At 44.8% G+C, this 23,552-nt stretch overlaps 1 protein-coding gene across 1 annotated transcript in view; it reads right to left on the bottom strand.

Moving 5' to 3' along the window:
- The window catches only part of LOC134356716 (testis-expressed protein 264 homolog), a 440,281-nt gene that overhangs the window by 393,278 nt on the left and 23,451 nt on the right, over positions 1 to 23,552 (bottom strand). Inside the window, exon 2 of the mRNA XM_063067773.1 lies at positions 1,330 to 1,551. Within this exon, the coding sequence (XP_062923843.1) occupies positions 1,330 to 1,551 (222 nt within the window). The remainder of the gene's footprint in view (positions 1 to 1,329; positions 1,552 to 23,552) is intronic.

Raw genomic sequence — 23,552 nt, 5'->3', positions numbered from 1 at the left:
ACACACACACCCACACTCCCCTTTTGCTTTACTATTTAATCACACTTGCAATCTAATCTACCTCATCAGACACTTCCCACTTTGTTCTGTTCTTATGAGGAGCTTTATCAAGTGCCTTCTGGAAGTAACATCCATCAGCATTCTCCCAAGTTAATAGTCTACTCTATTAGTATCTTTATATAAATCATATATATTCATAGAACTATACAGATCAGAACCAAGCCCTTTAGCTTAAATCATCCATATTAAGCAGGCTGTCAATTTGAACTACTCCCATCTACCTACACCGGACCCATTTCCATGTACTGTACCTGTTCATGTGTCTTTTAGATGTTGTAACTGTATCAACTCTTCCTCTGGAAGCTCACTCCATATACTGACTACGCTCTGTGAGAAAAAGTTGCCCCTCAAGTCCTTTTAAATCTATCCCCCTCTTGCTTTAAACTTATCCCCTTTTCTGCCCCACCCTCCCATCTAATTAAATGATTAAACAAAGAAAATCATCCATAAAATAGGGTAGAAACATGACATCCACAATCATAATGCAAAAAAGTGACTTTACTGAAATTGCACGTTCAAAAATTTCATTAGTTTCATTATTTAACTTTGGTCCCTTGTTCTTGCTTCAGAGCAAAAATAAATAAAATTTAAACAGAATATTTCTTTGGAACATTTGCATACTGATAATTAAGAAAGATACAACGCATGTATGACAAGTTTCTGCTGGATTTTCCACTGCATTGTCAAATGGACTGTAGAACATGACCACATAAATTTCTCTGAACTAACTGAACTAAGGGTTTGAGTTGAAAAATACTTAATCATTCTATTCAATTCACTAACAAAGTCACACTTTACAAAAGTTTCCATTCCTACCAGGAAACTGTAAAAATTGCAATTCACAGACTTTTCAATTATGGGTGAGTATTTAAATAGAATGTAAAAGAGATGTACCAATGTAAATCAGTGCTATTTTCTATGGACAACTATAGGGAGCAACGTCTTGCAACTACTACTAATATAATACGCCTGTGTACAACAACCTAACCACTCCCTCCTCTGAGTTTCACATAAGTAGCCACAGTTATGAGTAATGTTCTAATCTAAGACCTCTGCTCTTCTAGTCTATCCATTAAAAGAACTGAAGTAGTTGTACTATGACTTGCCAGTCATTAGCTATTTTCAAGGATTCATTTCCACTGTAAGCCAACAGCAAAACTGCATTTCCATGTTGACACTTGTCAAATGTAGGTTTTCAATTATGAGTTATGATATAACAATCAGGAATTACTCAAATTCTACAAAGTCAATTGCTTAAGAGCTTCCTACCTTAATATAGTTATTCAGAACTGGGTACACCCGGTGTATTGCCAGAAGCAGTGAGAGGAAGGTCTTGAAAGGGAATGTGGTCATAACAACATGTGTGACTTTTGGGAAAGAGAATATTCTAAAGCCAAACTTCTCAAAACGTTTGACCAGTTCTTCAGATGGCTTCTCATCACCTTCACTCAGGATGCTCCCTGCTATATATCTCAAATTTTCTTCTGGAACCTGGAAAAAATGGAAGAACTTCAGGTTAACTCCTGCCTACTGAAGTACTTATATGCTCAAGATTCAAAAATAACAATTCCATCAAATGTAACCACTGATGCAAGCAATGCTGAAAATACTGATGTATTGCAACATATGTCATTCTCATTATCTCTAATTCCGCATATTCTTGAGCTTGGTTGTGCATCACTGGAAGAGGTAGCAAATATGGCATGGTCCCCCAGAATCCTCTCCAGATGTCTTGTGAATTCTACTTGCCAAGAGATGGGTTGTATCTGACATATGTGCTGACAAGCAATCAATAGTTGGTGTCAGGATCAAAATCAGGGTTGAGATTAGAAACACTGGAGGGGGGGGTGAGAGGGAGTTTGATCAAGAGAATAGGTAACTGTGTGGCAGAGCTAGGTTCTGGAGTAGAGGCTGGGTGAGTGGCTAGTTGGGTCAAGGTCAAGAACCCACATTTCATGAGTCAAGAAAGTAGGTGGGACTGCAGCTGGAATCAGGGTCTGTAATATGATTCACGCTGCGCTCCCGGAGCTAGAAAGAAGTAAAGAAAGGTTTATGTCATTTTAATTCTGCTTTCCACTCCCACACTGACCTGTCCATTCTCGGGCTTCTCAAGAGGGGTGTGAGAGAGCGAGAGAGAGAGAGAAAGAGAGAGAATGAATAGAGAGTGAGAGTGGGAGAGGGAGAGACCTACCAACCTTCTTGACTACAGGTTTGATCAATAAGCTTAATTTGAACAGCACTACTAATTTCTGCGTTGAACAATTATATCCAATTACAGATAATCCTGTTTGGAGAACATCAAGAAAAAGCAGTTAACAATGTAGATCTGAAATATGGAAACTTTTCTATCCTCAGTGTGTGGTGAATCTTTGGACTTCTCTACCCCAGATATATGAGGAGCCTTTGTCATTGAGCTTATTCTAAACAAAGATCACTAAGTTTCTGAATATTAAAATTAATCTATATATAGAGATAATTTAGGGAAACAGGCCTGAGGTAGAGCAGTCATGATCTTAATGAATGATAGAGTAGGTTTGAGGAGCCATATGTCTTACTCCTGCTCTTAATTTTTATGATGGCCTTCTTAACTTTAATCCAGCAGTTTACAGGTTTCTCTAGTCTAACTTCATTTTTAACCAATATCTGTCACACTTCCCTTTTTGTTATATCCTAAATTAGGTGGACCTACAGCTTTGGACGCAAATGTGGATGACGGTTCTGCAGAATAAAATGTACCTAGAATCTTATGCATTGCTTAAATTATATAATTTAATTACTCAATTATATACTTTGCATATCACATTAAGATGGTAGCAGATTGGGGCATTTTGATTCATGTCCATGAAGTTTTCATCTTCTTTTAAGTCTCTGGGTACTTGTTTTAGAAGATATATCCAAAATCCTTATTCACAAACTTCCATTCAGCAGGAACGTAAGAGAAATGCGCCATTTGCATTAACAACCAAGGATGTGCTAAGAGTAGCCTGCAGTGTCACCATACATTCTGGCATCCACACAGTATGCCCACTATACTTGGCAGAACAACTCAGAACACAACAATCAGAATTACTTTTTGTGGAAAAACAGGAATCTTCCCTTCCCCGAACCATTAAGATAAAAACAAATAATCAAAAAGATATGGGTTAATATTTTGGTTAAAACATTTTTGATTTAAAATGTAAATTTAAATGATGTAAACATAGAAATGAAGCTTCTAAAAGTAGCATCTGCAATAAAGCTGAATTAAACATAAAACAACACAACATGACTGCCTGAGGTACTCCTGGATTAAGGATTGTGGCTCTGGCATTAATTCACTTCCTTTACACTGTTGGCTCAGTAACTCTTCTTTAAATAGTGAGTAATGATCACCCTTCTGGCAAGCAGTGAATGTAACTCAATAAAAATTTATCTGAAAGTGTGACCTTCACTTAATACCTTAAAAAGTTCTGTAATGCTATAAACTTTCTAGTATGACAAATCCAGTTGTTGGTAAACATGCAAGCCTAAAATGCGGTGTCAGAAACACTCGATCATGGCTGATTTGGGTGGTTTTCCCTTCAGTGAGAATCATAAGACTGTGTTTTCTTAATTCATGGGACTTTAGTATCACTGCAAGGCCAGTACAGTTCTTATTGACAATCAAATACAGATAAGGGAAGTAGGGGTAAGGTTAGGGCTGAAGTAGGGTGCTAGCAAAAGTCAATAAATAAGATGAGGTTTCAACAATAGTTTGGAAGTTTTACAATCACTTTTTATGCTAATTTAAAATTTAATTCTCTGAATTTGAATGTCCCTGCTGCTGTAGTGGGATTTGAATCTTGCTACCAGATCCATCCAATCCTCTAGATCACTCATCCATTAATTGAACTATGAGACTCTTACAAGGAAACCAAGAACAATTGGATTCAAATACACAAATATCTCTCTGAAATGGTTTCAGATATAGGAGAATGCCACAGAAGTCCACTCATTCTGTAACAAATTATTACAAAGGAAGTAGGGTAAGATGAAAAGCCCATTATTCAAGAGCTTGAATACATTCAATAGACAGCACAAAGAAAACTATGGTGTCCAGTGGTGTACTTTACATTGAATAACCCAGGGAAGCTCATAGAGAAATGCAATAAAGAGACCTGCAGAGTAGTACATCACATGGAAAACAATTCTGAGAAGGAAATATTGCCAAGGAAGTCACCATGCAATAATAAAGATTCAACTCTAAATGATTTCTGGCCTGTAAATTGATCGCAACATGATCAATAAAATCGATATCCACAAATCAGTTTGGATTCTGTTTTGTTCTTTACACTATAATTAAGTTGGCAAACTCCACAGACTCATGAATCAATTCTGCATTGTAGTACTGGCACACACTTGTCCTGCTGATCTTTAGGACAAATAAGATCGAACACCCATCCGGTGGAGTATTTTGAAATCAATAGATACATACACTTCACTTTTAGAAATGTACTGTCAACAAAATATGTAAATAATCTATGTTACAGTGATGTTGACAATGACTACAAATTAATGTTCTTAATGAAATATATCATCTAAGCAGTACTGCTCATTAGAAATAATCACCAACACAAACATTAATGGGATTGTTGAGTAGTAAAAACATTATGTTTTATTGGATACGGGTTTAGTTTGACATGCAGTAATTAAATAATATCTATTTTATTTCATTCCAATTTCATTTATTTTTCTTATATTTTTATTTTCTCTCAACTCAAAACTCAAATTTGATGTTAAGAGGAAACATCAAGAGCTTGATTTGGGTGGCACAGTGGAAGACTACTAGAAATGTTGCCACCCAGCGCCAGTGATCTGGGTTTGATCCTGATCTCCGTCCAGTGCAGTCTGCATGAAGTTCTGTATGGTCTTCCTCTGGGTACTCCCGTTTCCCCTCACATCCCAAAGACGTATGAACTAGTAGATTAATTGGGCATTGTAAATTGCTCTGGGTGTGAAAGTGACTGGTAGACTCTGGGTAAGTTGGTGTGAATGTGGGGAAAATAAAAATGGGCTTTGTGTAGGAACACTGCAAGTAGATACTCAATGGCTGGTGCAAGACTTGGTGGGCTAAAGTCTCTGTCAAAGTGCACTGTATCATCTGTTCTGCAGTTACATCCTCAAAGTTCATGCACAGAACAAAATTGTTTTATGAAAGCCTGCTTACACCCTATTCTCTCAAAGTTTCGGGAGCTTTTTCTGGCTGCCAGTGACTAGTGGTATTCCACAAGGGTCAGTGTTAGGACTGCTTCTTTTCAAGTTATATGTCAATAAGTTGGATGACAGAACTTGTGGCCAAGTTTGCAGATGATACAAAGATAAGTGGAGAAGCAGGCAGTGCTGAAGAAGCAGGGAGTCTGCAGAAGGACACTGCAGATTAGTCATAGTCATATTTTATTGATCCCAGGGGAAACTGGTTTTCGTTACAGTTGCACCATAAATAATTAAATAGTAATAAAACCATAATTAATTAAATAGTAATATGTAAATTATGCCAGGAAATGTCCAGGACCAGCCTATTGGCTCAGGGTGTCTGACCCTCCAAGGGAGGAGTTGTAAAGTTTGATGGCCACAGGTAGGAATGACTTCCTATGACGCTCTGTGTTGCATCTCGGTGGAATGAGTCTCTAGCTGAAAGTACTCCTGTGCCCAACCAGTATATTATGTAGTGGGTGGGAGACATTGTCCAAGATGGCATGCAACTTGGACAGTATCCTCTTTTCAGACACCACCGTCAGAGAGTCCAGTTCCATCCCCACAACATCACTCACCCTACGAATGAGTTTGTTGATTTTGTTGGTGTCTGCTGCCCCAGCACACAACAGCAAACATGATAGCACTGGCCACCACAGACTCGTAGAACATCCTCAGCATCGTCCGGCAGATGTTAGAGGACCTCAGTCTCCTCAGGAAATAGAGACGGCTCTGACCCTTCTTGTAGACAGCCTCAGTGTTCCTTGACCAGTCCAGTTTATTGTCAATTCGTATCCCCAGGTATCTGTAATCCTCCACCATGTCCACACTGACCCCCTGGATGGAAACAGGGGTCACCGGTACCTTAGCTCTCCTCAGGTCTACCACCAGCTCCTTAGTCTTTTTCACATTAAGCTGCAGATAATTCTGCTCACACCATGTGACAAAGTTTCCTACCATAGCCCTGTACTAGCCTCATCTCCCTTGCTGATGCATCCAACTATGGCAGAGTCATCCGAAAACTTCTGAAGATGTCAAGACTCTGTGCAGTAGTTGAAGTCCAAGGTGTAAACGGTGAAGAGAAAGGAAGACAAGACAGTCCCCTGTGGAGCCCCAGTGCTGCTGATCACTCTGTCGGATACACAGTGTTGCAAGCACACATACTGTGGTCTGCCAGTCAGGTAATCAAGAATTCATGACACCAGGAAAGCATCCACCTGCATCGCTGTCAGCTTCTCCCCCAGCAGAGCAGGGCGGATGGTGTTGAACGCACTGGAGAAGTCAAAAAGCATGACCCTCATAGTGCTCGCTGGCTTGTCCAGGTGGGTGTAGACACGGTTCAGCAGGTAGACGATGGCATCCTCAACTCCTAGTCGGGGCTGGCAGGCGAACTGAAGGGGATCTAAGTGTGGCCTGACCATAGGCCAGAGCAGCTCCAGAACAAGTCTCTCTTCATGATGTGGGAGGTCAACGCCACTGGTCTGTAGTCATTGAGGCCGCTGGGGCGCGGCGTCTTCGGCACAGGGACGAGGCAGGACGTCTTCCACAGCACAGGAACCCTCCGGAGCCTCAGGCTCAGGTTGAAGACATGGCGAAGTACTCCACATAGCTGAGGGGCACAGGCTTTGAGCACCCTGGTACTGACACCATCCGGTCCTGCAGCCTTGCATGGGTTGAGACGTTTCAGCTGTCTTCTCACCTGTTCAGCTATGAAGCCCACCATGGTGGTTTCATGTGGGGAAGGGGTATAGTCATGAGAGCAGGATGGAATAAGCAGGGTCTTTAAGAGAAAAGACAGGTGGAATACTGAGGTAGGAAAGTGTATGGTCATGTACATTGGCAGAAGGAATTAAGGCACAGACTATTTTCTAAATGGGGTGTAAATTCAGAAATCACAGATTTAAAGGGACTAAGGAATTCTAGTGCAAATTCCCTAAAGATTATCTTGCAGGTCGAGTTGGAAGTAAGGTAGGTAAATGTAATGTTTGTCAGGAAATGTAGAGGAGGCTTGACCCAAAAGTAGAGCTGCAGAGACAATTCAACAATGAATGATAACTTTACAAATAGACTTCAAAAATAACAAGTCACGAGGGGCCACAAAACAACAGGAAACAGATACAAAACACCACAGGCAACAAGGTAACCAAAGGCTAAGAGCAACTGATTGAGGCTAGTCCATTCAATGAGTGAACAAGGACTGTGGATGAGAGCTGGGTGTTGCAATGAATGACTGAGGCGAACCTAAGTGCAGGACACAGGCACGGAGATTAAGGTAGGATGCTTACGTGGACCTGAACGTTCGACAGCAAACAGGAGGGACCTTGACACAGAGATGCGGGTTTCATAGGTAAACCCTGAAACTGGAGCAATACTTAGAACACACAGTCCTAAGCGGCCCGGAAACGTTAATCACCACACAGGCAAAACCAACGATCTGGCGACTAGTGGCTGTAACGCCGTAGTTCTTATGCTGCAGGTCTTGATGGAAACCAGGTGTGTCGTCATCAAAGAGAATTAGAAGCAATTGGGAAAGTAACAGTTGGAACTGTGGCACAATCAAAGGAAATTAGGAGCAAGATAGGGAATTAACGATCAGGTCTGTGACAGTATCCTCCCCTCAACGGGAGTCTCCAGGCGAACCACCAGTCTTGTCCGAATTGTCTCGATGAAAATCACGGATGAGGGAAGGGTCCAAGATGAAGGAGCGGGGAATCCAGGAGCATTCCTCCAGGCCGTATCCCTCCCAATCGATCAGGTACTGGAAGCCTCTGCTCGGCGGCGCACATCCAGTATTTGCCGGTATATGCTGGGTGGTTGTCAATGATCCGGTCGGGCAGAGGGGGTTTGGCAGGGGGGCATAAAGGGCTGACAGATACAGGTTTCAATTGGGAGACGTGGAACGTGGGATGAACGTGCATGGATCCGGGCAATTTGAGTCCGACTACCAAGGGGTCGATGACACTCAATCTTGAATGGTTCCAGGTAGCAAGGGGCGAGTTTCTTGGGTACATTCTTGAGGGAGATGTCTTTTGACAAGAGCCAAACCTTCTGCCCAGGCCGATAATTTGGTGCAGGAACTCGATGGCGATCGGCAATCCTCCGGTTGCGGCCAGCTGAAAGGAGCAGGGCCGCACGTGCATCCTTCTAGATCTTGCGGCACCGGCGGAGGTGATCCTGAACTGAAGGCGCAGCAATGTTGTCTTCATGGGCAAGAAACAGAGGGGGTTGGTAACCGATGGAGCATTCGAAGGGAGACATTCCGGTGGCAGTGCTGACCAGGGAGTTGTGGGCGTACTCTACCCAAATGAGATGGGTGCTCCAGAATGACGGGTTGTTGGTGGTTATGCAGCACAATGCTGCTTCCAAATCCTGGTTTGCTCGTTCTGTTTGACCATTAGTCGGTGGATGGAAGCCAGAAGACAGGTTTACTGAGACTCCAAGGGCTTTACAAAAGGACCTCCATACTTGAGAGATGAATTGGGGACCCCAGTCAGAAATCATATCATAGGGAATTCCATGGAGGCGGAAGAAGATCAGCTGTCTCACTGTAGGGAGCTTGGGAAGGGCTACACAGTGCACAGAGAAGCGGTCCAACACGGTGAGTACAGCAGTGTTCCCATGTGAATGGTGTAGTCCCATAACGAAATCCAGCACAATGTGAGGCCAAGGGCGGCCAGGGACAGGTAGAGGACGAAGCAATCCAGCAGGCGGTCGGTGGGAGGCTTTTCCGCAGGCACAAACAGAACAAGCAGAGACGTAGGAATGAGTGTCAGCGTCCATGGAGGGCCACCAGAAATATCTCTTCAGAAGGGACAGAGTCCAACCGATTCCCGGATGGCAGGCAAAACGAGAAGTGTGCCCCCATTGGAGAACCTAAGACCGAACAGAGTCAGGCACGAAGAGGTGAATGGGGGGTGGGGGGGGGGTCCATTGCCTAGGTCAGGTTGAGTCCGTTGGGCCTCTCTGACTATGGATTCAATCTCCCAGGTGAGGGCAGCCACTACACAGGAGGGTGGAAGGATGGTCTCGGAGTTGGCAAGGCCCTCCTCAGAAACGTATTGACGGGAGAGAGTATCGGGATTCCCGTTCTTGGACCCCGGACAATAGGTGAGTGTGAATCTGTAATGGCGAAAAAAATAATGCTCAACGAGCTTGGCGGGAATTCAGGTCTTTGGCGGTTTGGATGTATGAGAGGTTCTTGTGATCTGTCCAGACGATAAATGGATGTTCTGCTCCCTCCAGCCAGTGCCTCCACTCCTCCAAAGCAAGTCTAATGGCCTGTAACTCCTGGTTCCCTACATCGTAATTTCGTTTGGCAGGGCACAGCCAGCAAGAAAAGAAGGCACAGGAATGGTGTTTTTGGTCAGGGCCAGAATGTTGGGAGAGGACCGCTCCCACCACCGAGTCGGAGGCATTGACCTGCACAATGAATTGGCGAGAGGGGTCTGGTTGGACCAGGATGGGCGCGGAGGTGAAACGCCTCTTCAGCTCCAAGAAGGCAGCGTCCGGTTCGGGGTCCCAGCGCAAAGGGGTCATAGGAGAGGTGAGTTGAGTAAGAGGTGCTGTCACCTGGCTGTAATCTTTGATGAAGCGACGATAGAAGTTTGCAAACCCCAGAAATCGCTGGAGTTGCTTGAGTGTCATGGGTTTTGGCCACTCCACCACCGCCTGGATCTTTTCGGGATCCGCCCTCGCTCGCCCGCTCTCACTGATGTACCTTAAGAAACTGACAGAGGGGACATGAAACTTCCACTTCTCAGCTTTTACTAAGAGTTTGTTCTCCCAAAGCCTCTGCAGAACCTGACGAACATGGTGGATGTGTTCCTGTAAACTGCTGGAGAAGGTTAAGACGTCGTCCAAATAAATGAAAACGAAACGGTTAATAAAGTCCCTAAGGACATCGTTTACCAGGGCTTGGAAGACAGGGGGGGCATTGGTGAGCCCGAATGGCATGACCGGGTATTCGAAGTGACCAAGAGGGGTGTTAAATGCTGTTTTCCACTCACCTCCTTCCCTTATCCTGACTAGATGGTAGGCACTTCGTAGGTCTAACTTGGAGAAGGTGGTGGCTCCATGAAGTGGTTCGAAAGCAGAGTTGATAAGGGGCAGTGGATACTTGTTCTTTATGGTTATGTTATTTAGGTCCCAGTAGTCAATTCAGGGGCGCAGTGAACCATCTTCCTTCCCCACAAAGAGGAAACCTGCGCCTACAGGGGAGGATGAGGGTCAGATAATGCCCACCGCAAGAGAGTCATTCAGGTAGCCTCCATTGCTTCCCTTCTGGCAGAGACAAGTTATACAGCCGACTGGTGGGTAGAGGGGCTCCGGGGAGAAGGTCAATAGCACAATCATAAGGTCGGTGTGGAGGCAGGGAAAGAGCCCGTTGTTTACTAAACACTTGTCCCAGGTCATGATACTCAGCTGGAACTTTGGATAAGTCAAGGGTTTCAGAGGCAGACAAGGCCGCGGTGACTTTCACAGGAGATAGGGCCGCCTGTCGACAAGTGGAGTGACAGAACAGACTCCAGCTGGCTATCTTCCCGGTGGACCAGTCGATGTGAGGATTATGGCAGCCTAACCAGGGGTACCCAAGAACTATAGGAGCTTGAATTGTACCTGCTCCCGATGGTTCCCGGAGAGAATAAGAGACAGGGCTGGTGTGCAGTGTGCGACTCAGGTCAGAAGTCTACTGTCCACTGCCCGGGCTTCCAGAGGGGTAAAACGGCTCCCGAGGAATTCCGGCCCGGGAAGCTATGTTTTCATCCAGAAGGTCTCCCTCAGTGCCGGAGTCCACTGGAGCTGACAGAGGCAGGGACTGTTGGTTGTAACATAAAGTAGCTGGGATCTGCATCTGGGTTCGGGGGAGGGAAGGGAATGTTGTCTGGCTCACCAGGGTCCCCCTTTCTACTAGTGAGCCTTCCCTTTTGGCCGAAGGGTACAGGTAGCACGGAAGTGGCTGGACTGGCCGCAATAGAAACACTCCCCCGCTCTCAAACACCGAAGCCGCTCTATGGGAAAGACGGTTCCGTCCAACTGGATGGGTTCTTCTCCCGGGGCAGTGTAGACGGCCAGGCTGGGTGCTATTCTAGGAGCAGGAGGAGGAGAGAGGCTTGTGCTGGTGGGAGACGGTAATGAGTGCCGTGAAGTGGCTAAAGGTGGTGAACAACCCTTAGAGTACCTCGTTGTTCCACCCGAGTCAGCCACTAACGTCTAGAACTCCACGGAATACTCGGCAACACTATGTGAGCCCCGACGGAAAATGAGTAAACACTTAACGGCATCTTTACCACGGACGGGGTGGTCAAAGACCTTTCTCATTTCCGCAATAAAGGTGGGGAAAGAAGAGCAGATATCCGGTTGATTATCCCAAATAGCTGTAGCCCACGCTAAGGCACTTCCCCACAATAACCCCATGATAGAAGCTATCTTTGACTTATCCATGGAGTACATGGATGACTGTTGTTCAAACACCAAGGTGCATTGCAGAAGGAAGGCACGGCACTTCCCCAAACCCCCAGCATAGTGTTCTGGTTTAGGTACATGCGGCTCTCTTGGCGGAGGTATTGCTGCCACGTAGGGGGGGTTGCCACTACAGGCTGTCTGGGCTGTGGACAGAGACAGAGTACCTGGAGTGGATGGAGTCAGGTGAGTGGATACACGGTACACGGTCCACCTGGTCACCAATCTTCACTATGTTAGCAGACAAGGTATGGAGGTGCTCAAAGACATCCCAGAGAAGCTGATTGTGCAGACCCAGTAGGGAGCCCTGGCTGGCAAGGGCTTGTTGCAGGGTATTCATGTCCACTGGGTTCATTGTGGCCAGATTGTTCTGTTGCAATGAGTGACTGAGGCGAGCCCAAGTACAGGACACAGGCACGGAGATTAAGGTAGGATGCTTACCCAGACCTGAACGTTCAATGGCAAATAGGAGGGACCTTGACACGGAGATGCAGGATTTCATAGGTAAACCCTGAAACTGGATCAAAACTTAGAACACACAGTCCTAAGCGGCCGGGAAATGTTAATCACCACACAGGCAAAACCAATGATCTGACGACTAGTGGCTGTAACGCCGTGGTCTTATGCTGCAGGTCTTGATGGAAACCAGGTGTGCCGTCATCAAAGAGAATTAGAAGCAATTGGGAAATTAACGGTCAGAATCATGGCACAATCAAAGGAAATTAGGAGCAAGATAAGGAATTAACGATCTGTATCGTGACACAGGGTTAAAATGATGAATTAGAAAGGAGTGGTAGGTGACTCCTATTAGCTGGATGGAGATTAGGAGGAGTCTGTATGTGCAGGCCTGACAATGTTAGCACTCACTTCAATAATAAGCAAATGCTTTGAGAGGCTGGTCAAGGACTACATCTGCAACATGCTGCCACCCACACTGGACTTCCTACAATTCGCCTACCAACACAACAGATCAACAGGCGACACAATAGCTGCAGCTCTACGTACATATAGTGCATGGAGTAAAGCCAGATCTAACATATAAAGAGGCTTTGAGGAAAGAGAAGCAGAATAAAGGGTGTAAAAGGTGGTAAGGAAGGAGGGCTAAAGTATGTGTACTTCAATGCAAGAAGCTTCAGGAACAAAGGTGATGAACTGAGTGCTTGGATACATACTTGGAATTATGATGGCCATTACAGACACTTGGCTGGCACCAGGGCAGGAATGGATTCTCAATATTCCTGGATTTCAGTGCTTTAAAAGGGATGGGGGGGGGGAAGGGGAGGAGGGGTGGCATTACTGGTCAGGGATACCATTACAGCTACAGAAAGGGTGGGTAATGTAGCAGGATCTTCTTTTGAGTCAGTATGGGTAGAAGTCCGGAACAGGAAGGGAGCAGTTACTCTATTGGGAATATTCTATAGGCCCCCTGGTAGCAGCAGAGATACTGAGGAGCAGATTGGGAGGCAGATTTTGGAAAGGTGCAAAAATAACAGGGTTGTTATCATGGGTGACTTTAACTTCCCTAATACTGATTGGAACCTGATTAGTTCCAATGGTTTAGACAGGGCAGAGTTTGTTAAGTGTGTCCAGGACAGATTCCTGTCAACAGTATGTTGACAGGCCGACTATGATGTTAGGGATAAATTTGTCCCGGTGAGGAAGATAAAGAATGGTAGGGTGAAGGAACCATGGGTGACAAGTGAGGTGGAAAATCTAGTCAGGTGGAAGAAGGCAGCATACATGAGGTTTAGGAAGCAAGGATCAGATGGGTCTATTGAGGAATACAGGGTAGCAAGAAAGGAGCTTAAGAAGGGGCTGAGGAGAACAAGAAGGGGGCATGAGAAGGCCTTGGCGAGTAGGGTAAAGGAAAACCCCAAGGCATTCTTCAATTATGTGAAGAACAAAAGGATGACAGGAGTGAAGACAGGACCGGTCAGAGATAAAGGTGGGAAGATGTGCCTGGAGGCTGTGGAAGTGAGCGAGGTCCTCAATGAATACTTCTCTTCGGTATTCACCAATGAGAGGGAGCTTGATGACGGTGAGGACAATATGAGTGAGGTTGATGTTCTGGAGCATGTTGATATTAAGGGAGAGGAGGTGCTGGAGTTGTTAAAATACATTAGAACAGGTAAGTCCCCGGGGCCTGACAGAATATTCCCCAGGCTGCTCCACGAGGTGAGGGAAGAGATTGCTGACCCTCTGGCTAGGATCTTTATGTCCTCGTTGTCCACAGGAATGGTTCCGGAGGATTGGAGGGAGGCGAATGTTGTACCCTTGTTCAAAAAAGGTAGTAGGGATAGTCCGGGTAATTATAGACCAGTGAGCCTTATGTCTGTGGTGGGAAAGTTGTTGGAAAAGATTCTTAGAGATAGGATCTATGGGCATTTAGAAAATCATGGTCTGATCAGGGACAGTCAGCATGGCTTTGTGAAGGGCAGATAGTGTCTAACAAGCCTGATAGAGTTCTTTGAGGAAGTGACCAGGCATATAGATGAGGGTAGTGCAGTGGATGTGATCTACATGGATTTTAGTAAGGCATTTGACAAGGTTCCACACAGTAGGCTTGTTCAGAAAGTTAGAAGGCATGGGATCCAGGGAAGTTTGGCCAGGTGGATTCAGAATTGGCTTGCCTGCAGAAAGCACAGGGTCGTGGTGGAGGGAGTACATTCGGATTGGAGGGTTGTGACTCGTGGTGTCCCACAAGGATCGGTTCTGGGACCTCGACTCTTCGTAATTTTTATTAACAACCCGGATATGGGGGTAGAAGAATGGGTTGGCAAGTTTGCAGACACAAAGGTTGGTGGTGTTGTAGATAGTGTAGAGGATTGTTGAAGATTGATAGGATCCAGAAGTGGGCTGAGAAGTGGCAGATGGAGTTCAACCCGGAGAAGTGTGAGGTGGTACACTTTGGAAGGACAAACTCCAAGGCAGAGTACAAAGTAAATGGCAGGATACTTGGTAGTGTGAAGGAGCAGAGGGATCTGGGGGTACATGTCCACAGATCCCTGAAAGTTGCCTCACAGGTAGATAGGGTAGTTAAGAAAGCTTATGGGGTGTTAGCTTTCATAAGTCGAGGGATAGAGTTTAAGAGTCGCAAGGTAATGATGGAGCTCTATAAAACTCTGGTTAGGCCACACTTGGAGTACTGTGTCCAGTTCTGGTTGCCTCACTAGAGGAAGGATGTGGAAGAATTGAAAAGGGTACAGAGGAGATTTACCAGGATGCTGCCTGGTTTAGAGAGTATGCATTATGATCAGAAATTAAGGGAGCTAAGGCTTTACTCTTTGGAGAGAAGGAGGATGAGAGGAGACATGATAGAGGTGTACAAGATATTAAGAGGAATAGATAGAGTGGCAGCCAGCACCTCTTCCCCAGGGCATCACTGCTCAACACAAGAGGACATGGCTTTAAGGTAAGGGGTGGGAAGTTCAAGGGAGATATTAGAGGAAGGTTTTTTCCTCAGAGAGTGGTTGGTGTGTGGAATGCACTGCCTGAGTCAGTGGTGGAGGCAGATACACTAGTGAAATTTAAGAGACTACTAGACAGGTATATGGAGGAATTTAAGGTGGGGGGTTATATGGGAGGCAGGGTTTAAGGGTTGGCACAACATTGTGGGCCGAAGGGCCTGTACTGTGCTGTACTATTCTATGTTCTATGTATACCGTTCTTACACATCTGGAGAAGGATGTTTATGTGAGAATGCAGTTCTTGGAATACAGTTCAGCATTCAACACCATAATTCCATCCAGGCTCGAAAAGAAGCTCAGAGACCTTGGCCTTCACCCTGCCTTCTGTAGCTAGATCCTGAACTTAAAAGCCAGGACCAACAGGCTCTGGGACAGCTTCTTCCACCAGGCCATCAGACTGCTTAATTCATGCTGATGTAACTGTATTTCTATGTTATATTGACTATCCCGTTGCACATAATACATAATATTTATTATAAATTACTATGATTGCACATTGCACATTTAAACGGAGACGTAACGTAAAGATTTTTACTCCTCGTGTTTTTGAAGGATGTAAGTAATAAATTAATTCAATTCAATTAATTTCAAGAAGGCTACAATATAAAAGCAAGGGGGAAATGCTGAGGATTTATAAACCATTGGTCAGACTGCATTTGGAGTATTGTGTACAATTTTGGGCCCCTTATGTAAGGAAGGATGTGCTAGCATTGGAAAGAATCCAGAGAATGTCATGTCTACAAATCCAAATTCAAAAATTTTATATCTATACAGCTTAATTCCTTTCACAACAATTCTCCAAAATCCCAACTTTTAAACAAAGTAATTCTCATCCAGTAACTTATCAAAGTCCTGGCAAAAATAATCAGTTCTGGCAGAAAATCAAATTCAGATCCTTCAAATGAAAATAAACTTAGACATCCAACCGTATTAAATGCTCTATGTCATGAAACATTTCATTCCCATGCTGGGTCTTCATCTCAGGTGGCTCATCATTGTGTTTCTTGTTTTGTTGGATGAAATAGTAGTTGATCATCCACGGAAAGTCAATTCACAATATTTACACAAAAAAATACTGACCAAATCCCTTACTGTGATTTAACAGAACTAATTCCCGGTTACATGGTGGAGATCTTGGTCACTCGTCTCTGCTGATATTGTCTCGTTATAGATGCTACTTGTTATAGCTGTAACTTCGATAAATCTTTTACCGCTATTGTCTCTCCTCCAATGGTTTCACCCTGAGGTCTTCAAGGAAGTAGGATAGAGATACTTACCACTAATTCCACTTTTAATAGCTTATATCTTTAGTTTCTAATAGTTTGGTGCATTTCTCTCACTTTCCCACATTGCATCAGCCGCAGCTTATTCCCACATAGCTTTTTTTTAATAAATTTGGTAAACCTTGTTTTCACCTTCCACAAGTGGAGCTTTCTAACTATTAGATCTTTGGGTTTAATTAACCTGGGTTACAACAGCATGTCCTGGTGGGGGTTCCTGATGGTGGAGCTACTTTCCTACTACAACGCTCCGTGCAGACGCGCTCAATGGTGCACATCGTTTTTGAAACGCAGATAAAGTTCCATTTCTTAACAGAAAGGAGCAGATTAGCATGTCAAAACAGAATAAAGATTTACTAACAACATCTGGCCTCTGAATTCCAAAGGTTCATCATCCTCTGAATTTTCCTCATCTCGGTCCTGAATACCTAGTCCTTATTTCTAAACTGTGCCTTGAGTTCTAAATTCCAGCAGGAGAAGCACACTCCCTGCATCTAGCCTGCCAAGTCCCTTAAGACTTTTCTAAGTTTTAATGAGATCTCTTCCAATTTTTCCAAATTTTTGAGAAAACAGCCTGTATAATCTTCCTTCATACAGCAATCCTGCCGTATCCAGAATCTTCACTCCACTCTCTTTATAGCTTGTACATCCTTTCTGCATGAGAAAACCAAAGCTAAATGGAATTCTCTTTATGTAGTTTCACCCTTACACAATTACTGTAAAACCTCCTTCTTGCTATAATCCAACTTCCTTGCTAAAAAGGCTAATAGAACAATTGTGTGTTGCACCTGCATGCTGGTAAAAAGTTATATATGTAGAGGCACATCTGTGTTCCTATTACCCAGCCTCACAATGAGATCCATACCAACCTTAGCCATTCCCTTCATTTTTATATATCCACAGACATTTTACAATCCCTTACTCACTCTTCCTTCAGTTAGTCCTGACGAAGGGTCTCGGCCTGAAACGTCGACTGCGCCTCTTCCTATAGATGCTGCTTGGCCTGCTGCGTTCACCAGCAACTTTGATGTGTGTTGCTTGAATTTCCAGCATCTGCAGAATTCCTGTTGTTGACATTTTTACTGTCTGTTTTGATATTACATACACATTTTCTCACAAAATCAATGTTCTCCTTCCTTATGAGCTTTTCAGTCTTTCAATATCCTGAGATTGGATTTGACAAAAATAAGAGTGGGAGCAGTTAGTTCAGGTAAGCCTACATTTGACAAGTGGGAGTCACTTAAAGGTAAAATAAAGGGGGAAAAGTAAGGCCATCTAGGGACCAATCTGCATGGAGCTAGAGGAAATAGGTGAAGTTTTAACTAAATACGCTCAACTTCATTCATTGTGGACACTAAGTGCACAATTCAAGGAAGTGGGGCTGAAATTCTAGAACATGTTAGCAATATAAAGAAGGTGTGAAGGTGACTCAGTCGTCAGGGCCGTTGAGATGTATTTCATGAAGGCAAGGGAGGATATTGCTGGGTGTCTGACAGAGATTTTTAAATCTTGACTGGCTTTAGGCAAGATACCAGATGACTGAAGAACAGCAAGTGTGGTACCCCTATTCAAAAAGGATAAACCAGTCTATTATAGGGCCGTGAATCTAATGACACTGGTGCAGAAGTAAACAGGAAATATTCTTATGGGTGGAATTAATCTACACTTGTAATGTTAGAAAATTCTAAGGTACTAAAATTTATCAATGAAGGCAGTGTGATTGATGCAGTCTAAATGTGCTTCATTAAAGCCTTTAACAAAATCCTGCATGAAAGACTGGTCAAAGGTTAGAGCCTATGGAATTAAGGTCAAGGTGGATCCAAGATTGGCTTGGTAATAAAAGACAGGGTCATAGTGGAGGATTGTTTTTGCGTTTGGAAGCCTGTAACAGGTTGTGTAATATAGGAATCAGTGCTCAGAGCTTTACTATTTGTTACGTACATGAACAATTTGGATATGAATGTAGGAGGTATGATTAATAAGTTTGTAGACACAAAAATCCGTGGTGGTGTTGATAACAATAGGCTACAGGATGATTTTGATCAGTTAGTAAAATAGGTAGAACAATGACAGATGGCGATTAATCTTGATACAGTATGTGTCAGGTGATGCATATTAGATGGACTAATAAAGGTAGGGCATATTTAATGAGTGGTAGGACCCCAGGCAACATTGAGGGACAGAGGGACCATGGTGTACAAGACCAAGGATCCTTGTAGGTGGTAAAAAAAAGGCATATGTAAAAGGCCTTCATCAACCAAACATAGAATACAAGAGCAGAGAATTCTTGGTACATCTTTATGATGTAGCTGCAGAACTGTGTCCAGTTCTGGTTGTCTGGGATGGGATGTTTCAATTATGCAATGAGGCTGGACTTGGTTGGGCTTGTTTCTGTTGAATCAGAGGCCAAGGGGGGTGGGGGGGGGACTTGATGTAAATACAAATGTATGAGGGCATAGATAGTTTAGATAATAGAAAACATTTCTTCTTTTCAGAGGTATCTAAAGCTACAAGGCATTAGGTTAACATAAGAATGTAAGAGGTTTAGTCAGGATCTGAGGAGAATTAATGATTGTCTTCCTTCTTCAAAGAAAGGGGCTCCCTTCCTCCAGCATCAGCAATGCCCTCACCTGTATCTCTTCAATTTTGCATGCATCTGCCCTCACCCCATCCTACTGCCACCCCACTAGCGATAGGGTTCCTCGTCCTCCCCTACCACCCCCCTGACCTCCGCGTCCAGCACGTAGTTCGCCATCTCCAACAGGATCCCACCACCAAGGAAGTCTTTTTCTCCCCACCATTTTCCACAGGTTTCCAACCTGTAGTCCAAGGACCCCTTGCTTAATGGTATTGCTCCAAGGCATAAAGAAGGTTGGGAACTCCTGATGTACATGATGGTCAGATGGTCACATTGGGCCAAAGTACCTGTTTCTGTGCTGAATGTTTCTATGACTTCAGGACACAGCACTCTAGATTATCTCAAGACAAAACTGTTAAAAATACAATGAGTCACATAGCTAATACATTTCATCCCTGTGAATTCTCATTTTTAATTTATCATTCTAAATCAACATTCCATTTTCACCTCATACAAATTTAAAGTAAGCTAAATTCAATATTGAAATGAATTCCAAGTCATTCAATGGTGGTCATCTTGTTAGCGAATGTATGGTCACCGTAAAATAAGATTGATCACCTTAGGCAAAGGTTGCTGTATCAGAGGCAATGGGGCAAATCTCAACTGTTTGTTGCACTGAAACTTGCTTAAATGTGGATACACTGGATGCAGTGATATGACCAGAAAGTTTTACAATTTTCAGATTGGATCAAACTGTGAACTCTAGTAAGGAAAGAGGTGGCAGTGTGTGCTTTTTAGTCAATTCCTGTTGGTGCATGGACATTGGGGTTATGTCAACTTCTTGTTCCCCTCACTTAGAGAAACTAACAATTAAATGTAGAGCATTCTATTTGCCTCGGAGTTCTCATCCATGATCTTGACTGTAGCTTATATACCAGCAGCGGCCAATTACAAGCAACACTCGCAAAACTGCTCGATGTTGTCTGTAAAGAAGAAGCAGCTCATCTCAAAGCAATTCAAAAGTCAGTAACTTTAACCAGGCCTGTTTCAAGAAAACCCCGCCCAGTTATCACCAGCACGTAACCTGTTGCACCAGAAGTCCCAACATACTAGACCATTGCTACAATATGATAAAGAATGCCTTTCACTCCTTTCCGAGACCATATTTTAGTAAGTTGGACCATTTGGCTGTATTTCTACTTCCTGCATAAAGACAGAGCCTAAAAAGCAAGGCTTCAGAGATCTAGACAACTAAGAAGTGGTCGCAGCAGGCTGAGGAACGGGTACAGGTTTGCCTTGATTCAGTGAACTGGGCCATTACATACTTTATTAAAATAGTTGTATTCAGCTCTGTGGAACTGGATGGGCCCAGACCTGCTGGAAGTGTACAACGCCATGCTTCTAGCCGGCAGCATGTCAGAATCCATGAAGAAGGGCATCATTACCCTCATCTACAAGCAGAAGGAGGAAAGGGAGGACATTAAAAATTGGAGGCCGATATCACTCCTTAACGTCGACTACAAGATCCTGTCCAAGGCTATCGCCAACAGGGTCAAGTCTGCTCTGGGACAGTGGATCCACCCCGACCAAACCTGCGCTGTACCGGGCAGAAGATCTCGGACAGCCTCGCGTTGCTGAGGGACACCGTCTATGTATGGGACAGGGGGGTGGACGCCTGCCTGGTCAGCTTGGACCAGGAGAAAGCCTTCAACAGGATATCACACACGTACATGGCGGACGTACTCTCCAAAATGGGATTTGGGGAGGGAATCAGGAATTGGATCAAACTGCTCTACACAGACATCTGTACTGCAGTCCAGGTCAACAGTGGGAAACAGACAGCTTCCCCAACAAGTCTGGAGTCAGGCAGGGCTGTGCCCCTTCCCCTGTCCTGTTTGGGTGCTGCATAGAACCCTTTGCCAAAGCCATCAGGAGGGAAGAGGGCATAAGAGGGGTAATGCTGCCAGGCAGTGGAAGGACCCAAATGAAGACCACCCTGTAGATGGACGATGTCAGCATCTTCTGCTCTGATCCGAGGACAGTTCACAGGCTTATTAGCTGGTGTCGGGGGCCAGGGTCAACCGCACGAAGAACGAAGCCAAGCTCTTCGGCAACTGGCCTGACCGATCCAGCGTCCCCTTCACCATCAGGTCTGATCACGTCAAGGTGTTGGGAATCTGGTTCAGAGAGGCCGAGGCATGCAATACTGCCAAAGTAAAACAGAAACTGGGGCTGTGGGGAGGGTGCTCCCTATCGATAACAGGCAAGAACTTGGTCATCAGGTGTGAGGTGCTCTCAGGGCTGCTGTACTTGGCGCAAGTGTGGCAGGTCCCCCACTCCTGCAGCTCGGAAATCACCCGAGCCGTCTTCAGATTCCTCTGGGGATCGAAGATGAAGCAGGTCAGACGGGCCACAAAACACAAGTCCCTGGACAATGGGGGAAAAAACATTCCCAATGTTGCCCTCATCCTGATGGCCAGCTTCGTGTGTGGCTGCATCAGGTTGTGTGTGGAACCCAAATATGTGGGCAGCAAGTACCACTATGTGCCCAGGTTCTACCTGTCGCCCTGGCTACGAAGGATGGGCCTGGCCCCATTCCCACGCAACACCCCAGTCAGCTGGTCGTTGTTGCCATTCCTGTCCTTCATAGAAAAGTTCTTCCAGGTCAACGTCTTTGACCACAGGGCCATCAGGCAGCGGGTGGCACGTAATGTCCTGCAGGCACTGCAGGAGAAGGACGTGATGGACACAGTGGGGTGGTTCCCTGAGCAGATCGTCCAGTTCATATGGCAAAATGCCTCATCGCCAGACCTCACCAACAGGCACCAGGACCTCGCCTGGCTGGCAGTGAGAGGGACCCTCCCAGTCAGATCCCTCCTGTACACCCTGAACATCGCCTCCACACCCCGCTGCCCACGGGAGGACTGCAGTGAGGAGGAGTCTGTGACCCACCTCTTTGAACACTGTAGGTTCATGGAGAAGGTGTGGAGGAGGATGAACGGGATAGTGTCACGTTTCATCCCCAACAGCTGCGTAACAGAGGACTCTCTGATCTACGGGCTGTTCCCGGGGCCACACACGGAGACAAACACCCAGAGCTGCTGGTAGATCATCAACTTGGTGAAAGACACTCTTTGGTCGACCTGAAACTTAATGGTCTATCAGCACATTCAGATGTCCGTGGGAGAATGCTGCCGACTGGCATATTCTTGGCTGCAGGAGTACGTGCTGAGGGATGCACTGAAACTTGGTGCAGCCACCGCAAGGGCCCGGTGGGAAAGGACCACGGTTTAGGGTTCTTCTCTCGCGGGAGTGGGAGGAATTGGGTGGCAAGGAGTATACCCCTCAACAATGGTGAGTAAAGATGAACCAACAGAGTGCCACGTGAGTGGCTGAAAGTGTGGAAATGTACAGAATGTAATGGTAATAGAAACATAGAAACATAGAAAATAGGTGCAGGAGTAGGCCATTCGGCCCTTCGAGCCTGCACCGCCATTTATTATGATCATGGCTGATCATCCAACTCAGAACCCAGCCTTCCCTCCATACCCCCTGACCCCAGTAGCCACAAGGGCCATATCTAATTTCCTTTTAAACATAGCTAATGAACTGGCCTCAACAGTTTGCTGTGGCAGAGAATTCCACAGATTCACCACTCTCTGTGTGAAGAAGTTTATCCTAACCTCGGTCCTAAAAGGCTTCCCCTCTATCCTCAAACTGTGACCCCTCGTTCTAGACCTCCCCAACATCGGGAACAATCTTCCCGCATCTAGCCTGTCCAATCCCTTTAGGATCTTATACGTTTCAATCAGATCCCCCCTCAATCTTCTAAATTCCAACGAGTACAAGCCCAGTTCATCCAGTCTTTCTTCATATGAAAGACCTGCCATCCCAGGAATCAATGTCTGTAAAGGATTGAGTGCCATTGAATGGCTTATTACAGGGGTGGCCAAAAGTGGCGCACTGGATGATTAGAAGTCGCGCATTGCACCCCAGTGATAATAATAAAAAAAGTAAGTCTACTCATATATAAAATATTAACCAAAAACCGATCTGTAGGGAAAAAAAATCTATAACAGGAATTCAAGCTAGGAAAGAAGGACTTTTGTTCTGCAGTGCGTCGCAGGTTTTTGCCAGTCAGTTTACAATTGACACTCGTGCACTACGGAGTTGTACTTTGTTCGTCCTTTGTGAACATTCGCAGTTTTGTACTTTTTCGAAAATTAAGCCTTGTTTTCCAGTTATCCATCACAGTGCAAAAGAAAATGAGCAGAAGAAAAGCAGGAAGTGGTAGTAAGCATGAATTCAATGAACAGTGGGAAAATGAGTTCTTATTTATAGCGGGTCCATCAGGAAAACTGTTGTGCAGTGTTTGTGAAAACACTTTCTCACATAATAGAAGACATGATCTTAATAGACACTACAAAACACAACATCAGACTGAAATAGAAGGAAAACTGAAGCTAGTGCTTGGGTCTGAGTTACGGAAAGAATATG

This window comes from Mobula hypostoma, chromosome 15 (assembly GCF_963921235.1).
Source record: "Mobula hypostoma chromosome 15, sMobHyp1.1, whole genome shotgun sequence".
Lineage (NCBI taxonomy): Eukaryota > Metazoa > Chordata > Chondrichthyes > Myliobatiformes > Myliobatidae > Mobula > Mobula hypostoma.
This window is presented reverse-complemented; position numbering and strand designations above follow the sequence as displayed.